The sequence below is a fragment of the Lagopus leucura genome, unplaced genomic scaffold (assembly GCF_019238085.1).
Source record: "Lagopus leucura isolate 7727_CA_CO unplaced genomic scaffold, USGS_WTPT01 33747-0_obj-0_obj, whole genome shotgun sequence".
Taxonomy (NCBI): domain Eukaryota; kingdom Metazoa; phylum Chordata; class Aves; order Galliformes; family Phasianidae; genus Lagopus; species Lagopus leucura.
The window spans coordinates 1-4,738 of record NW_024967444.1 but is presented as its reverse complement, the minus strand read 5'-3'; the positions used below and the strand labels follow the sequence as shown (position 1 = coordinate 4,738).

The 4,738-nt window shown below is 50.8% G+C and overlaps 1 protein-coding gene across 1 annotated transcript; it reads left to right on the top strand.

Moving 5' to 3' along the window:
- The first annotated feature begins 91 nt into the window (after nt 1–91).
- On the top strand, nt 92–4,702 carry IRX1 (iroquois homeobox 1). Its single transcript, XM_042893835.1, has 3 exons — nt 92–355; nt 2,694–3,708; nt 4,315–4,702. The coding sequence occupies exons 1-3, from the start codon at nt 92–94 to the stop codon at nt 4,383–4,385; spliced, it is 1,350 nt and encodes a 449-aa protein (XP_042749769.1). The 3' UTR covers nt 4,386–4,702.
- Nucleotides 4,703–4,738: the final 36 nt, after the last annotated feature.

The following is a 4,738-nucleotide window of genomic DNA, read 5'->3' as shown; positions in this document are numbered from 1 at the left end:
TTTTTTTTTTTTTTTGGTTTTTTTTTTTTTTTTCTATATTTCTGCCGCTCCTGCCGCCGACGCCAGAGCCGCCAGTGCCGCCGCCCTGGAGATGTCCTTCCCCCAGCTGGGCTACCCGCAGTACCTCAGCGCCAGCCAGGCGGTGTACGGCAGCGAGCGGCCCGGGGTGCTGGCCGCCGCCGCCGCAGCAGCCGCCGCCGCCGCCGCCGCCTCGGGCCGGCCCACAGGCGCCGAACTGGGCAGCGGCTCGGCCGCTGTCACCTCCGTGCTGGGCATGTACGCGGGGCCCTACAGCGCCCCCAACTACAGCGCCTTCCTGCCCTACACCGCCGACCTCGGCCTCTTCTCGCAGATGGTGAGTGCGCTCCGCCGGGCCACGGGCTGAGAGAGGGGTGGGAGCGAAGGGTGCGTGAGGGGTAGGAGGGAGCGGAACTCTGCCGAGTTTGCTCGTGCCCGCGCCCGTGAGATCGGCCCGGCGACTCGGCTTCTCGGCCGCGGACAGGGGGTGGATAGCGCTGGGGCTGGCGGCTCGGCGCGCTCCGTTTCCCCACTGCTCGTTCTCTGCCCGAGGAGCCGTGAACAGGTTCTGCCCGAAAGGCCAAAGTGCGTCGGGGAGCCGCAGCAGGGAGCCGCGGTGTCCGTTTATTTTAAGGCGTTTTCTCCAAGCCTCAAATCCGGTCCGCTCACTTCCCTCAACTTTTCATCCGCCGACTACGGCGAATTTGCATCCGGCGAAGGAGGGCATCCACATTCCATTATCCGCCTCGGAGCAGAAAGGCATATTGGCATGAACTTTAAAGCAAATGACCCCCGATCACCCTCGGATTTTTTTTTTTTTTTCCTCTTTTAGAATATGATAGGAGAAAAAAAAAAAGTGAAATGTTTTATACTCACGGCTTTTCCTCTCCGGCGCCGCTGAAGCGTTTTCGTTGCTCCGTGTCTGCGGATTGCTCAGCGGCGGTGCGCAGAGGCTGCACTTTATCTCTCGATGTCCTTCTATGATCTCTTCCGAAAAGGAAAAGAGTGGAGGTGCATGCTAGGCACGGCTGGTGAGGGGCTTCAGTACGTGTGAGCATATACGTGTGTAGGTCGGCAGTCAGATGCGTTGCTGAACGAGGTCAGCGGCGGAACACAGATCAGTTTGTGCCGCAAACACTTCCTACGAGGGCAGCGTTAGCAGCACTCGTCCCCCTCTTTTATTTTCAACCTTGATTTTGGAGATGCACGAAAAGTTGACATAGAGGCAGCGAGTGATTTACAAGTGTCTCCTTCGAAAGAATTCCCAGCAGAGATTGTGGGGGAAAAAAAAGTATATAATTTCAGCAGCAATAACAAAAGGGATAAAGGGAGTGCAGAAAGCCCGCTCTGTAACACATTATAAGAATTACATCGGGCTTCTCTTCGCGTGTACGCTTTGCATCTGAAATTGAAATGCACTTTCGTTTATAAATGTTTGACAAAGTTAGCTCAGTTTCTCTGTGGCCATTGTTGAAGGGGTCATTTTTAAGCCTGACACCATTTCGTAAGATTCACCCTACGAGTGTACTTCTGGACCAGAAGAAAGAGACATTGTGATGGGAAAGAAAAAAAAAAAAAAAAAAAAAAAAAAAAGAGAGAGAGAGAGAGAAAGAAAACGGCTGTGTCAGATATTCAGCAACAGTTTCCTTTCCTACTTGCAAAGGCATCCCGGTGTTTTACTACAGTAATTCACCATGGTGGCGATATTTGGAAATCGATTCTAAAAATTCAGAGCGTTAGGAAATCCGGAGCTAAAATATGAAGTTAATATCTGAGCAATTTGCGGTCATAATGAGGCCTAACGAGCTCGCTAGAAAGATAAAACGTTATTTACCAAAACATCTGATGGGATAATGTGACTTGCTGTGTTTTACTACCGATGATAAAAAGAATATTGATTGCAAATAAATCACCGTCTCTAAACGCTTGTAAACAGTTCGTGTTTGCTCTGCTCACATCAAAGTAAAACTTATGAGATAAAGCCTCTGCATATGCATTTTCTGCGCTGCAAAGATCGCTTTTCATTGCGGAGGTAGGGCTCTCCCAGCACTTGGGAGTTAATATTTCATGCCAGATTCTCGGGGCACCATCGCGGTGTGTTGGGGGAAGGTTTGTGTGTGCAAAGCCCTCGCACAGAAGTGGCTCCGCGCTGAAGTTGCGCATTGCCACGCCGGCCGCCTCTTACACCAACTCCTTTTAAAGGCAGAGCCGGGGCCAAAGGAGAGTGCTCTGCTTGCGTGGTATCCCCCCGGATATTTGGCGGATAAACTCAACGTTGAGCCCGGGCATCAGTTGTTAGCTGTGCTGTGCTACCTGCTTTCCCTTCCTAAGGTCGTTTGGAAAGCACAGCAAATTGTCGTGGTGGAATGTGGATAGTGCCTTCCCATCGTTCGGTTCGCTTTGGTTTGAAGAGAAAATCTGCGTTCTGTCCGACAGATCCCAGCTCCCTCCCTCTTCTCCTTTCTCTGCAAGAAGCAGGGGTCACTCGGGAACCTTTCTGCCTGCTCCAAACGTGGGGGAGCCCGGAGCGGGGAGGGCCGTATTGGAGTGTGAAGCCCCCGTGCCCCTCTCCGAAGCGCGTTCCGGCTCCCGGAGCAGCCTATTCAGGTTTGGGAGAGACGCTAACGAGATAATTGATGTGCTTTTTCCTCTCCGCTTGCCTGAATGTGTTGCAGGGCTCCCAGTACGAGCTGAAAGATAATCCGGGTGTCCACCCTGCTACCTTCGCAGCCCACACCGCCCCCGGCTATTATCCCTACGGACAGTTCCAGTACGGGGACCCGGGTCGACCCAAAAATGCCACCCGGGAGAGCACCAGCACCCTCAAGGCCTGGCTCAATGAACACCGCAAGAACCCCTACCCCACCAAGGGTGAGAAGATCATGCTGGCCATCATCACCAAGATGACCCTCACCCAGGTCTCCACCTGGTTTGCCAACGCCCGCCGCCGCCTCAAGAAGGAGAACAAGGTGACCTGGGGCTCCAGGAGTAAGGACCAAGAAGATGCCAACCTTTTTGGCAGCGATAACGAGGGGGACCCTGAGAAGACCGAAGACGATGAGGAGATTGACCTGGAGAGCATAGACATAGATAAAATTGATGAGAACGATGGGGAACAGAGCAATGAGGAAGAGGAGGAGAAGCCCGAGCTCCTGAGACAAAGCAGTGAAGAGGAGCGCTTGGAAAAAGACAAGGATTTGGCACTGTCAGGATCTGAAGGGCTGAATCCCAAAGATGCTCTGGCCATGGTGAAGGAGGCCTCTGACAACAGCACGCGAATCATCAGCCCCGGGGGACAGAGCAATTTACAGATGCCATCTCACAGCAAACCCAAGATCTGGTCTTTGGCAGAGACTGCGACCAGCCCCGATGGTGCCCTGAAATCCTCCCCCCCACCACCTCCCCCTGCCCAGGTCACCCACACTTCGCCACAGATCCAGCATCCTGCTTTTCTCCCCAGCCATGGACTCTACACATGCCAGATTGGCAAGTTTCACAACTGGACAAATGGGGCTTTCCTCACACAGAGTTCCCTGCTAAACGTGAGGTCGTTTTTGGGAGTAAATCACCACCACGCCACTCACCACAACCACCACCTCCAGGCCCAGCAGCAGCCTTCTGTTTTAACAGCCACCCTGGGAGCCCTAAGCAGTGAAAAGCCTTCAGAGAAGACCAGTCCCAAACACATAGGTAATGCCCCTGGCAGCCAAATCCCTTCTGCCCCCCATGAACATACAAACTTCTCCTTGAGGGATAGAGTCAGAGGCAGCCCGGGTGTAACTGATTGCTTTAACAGCGTTACAGAGGGTTTAGCTTAGTGTTCAGTTTTTCCTGCAGCACGTAGAGTGTATGCATTAAGCCCATTTTGTGCGGGCTATTACATTCCCATCCTGTATGCCCATCAGACAACTTAAGAATGCTAGAACAGTGCTGCCAAACATATTCTTTAAGCTTTGCTTTCCTTCCCTCCTTCATAGAATCTTAGAATCACAGAAGGGATCATCAGTGCACATGATGAGGATCCTTCCAGACCCTCATCTCCAAGTCTGGACTTATCAATGGTAGTCCAAAATGTGGTAAAAAAAAGCTTGCAATTAATATTGCAGTAATCCTTAAATATTGAAAGTAATTGTGCACACCTGTGTACCTGTGCTGTATGCACACACCTACACATGTCTGAACAAGGGGGGCAGAGGGAGGTGCACCCTGCACACCGTGCTGATGTTAGTTTGATGCTCAACTGGTTCTCCTATTTTTATTTTGTGTGTGTGTGTTTTGTTTTCTTTCTCCTTCCAGAAAATGTCCCAAGAAACGATTCCCCACCTCAGCCACTCAAATCGCCCTTCCAGGCTGTCCGTGACAAGTGAGTTTGTTTGTTTGTTTTCACTGCAGGAATGTTACTTATGCGAAACAGAGCGTTTGAATAATAAAGACTAATTATAGCACCTAATCAGCGCCAGAATAATACATACAGAGAACAAGAGCAGCAGAGAAGTTGCTGTAATCTTTTCAAAGTCAGGCTAAATTACAATTGTACATTAGCCAGCCTGTAACTTTTCTGGAACTTAACAGACCTTAAAAGAGCTTGTGTTAATGACACTGACAGAGATTTCTGTGCAGTTAACTAACAGTAGGATGCTATAGCAATAGACAGGTGGTTATAGGAAAGGATTTTTTTTTTAACTGAAAGATTATTACGTCTTTTTTTTTTTCCCCCCTT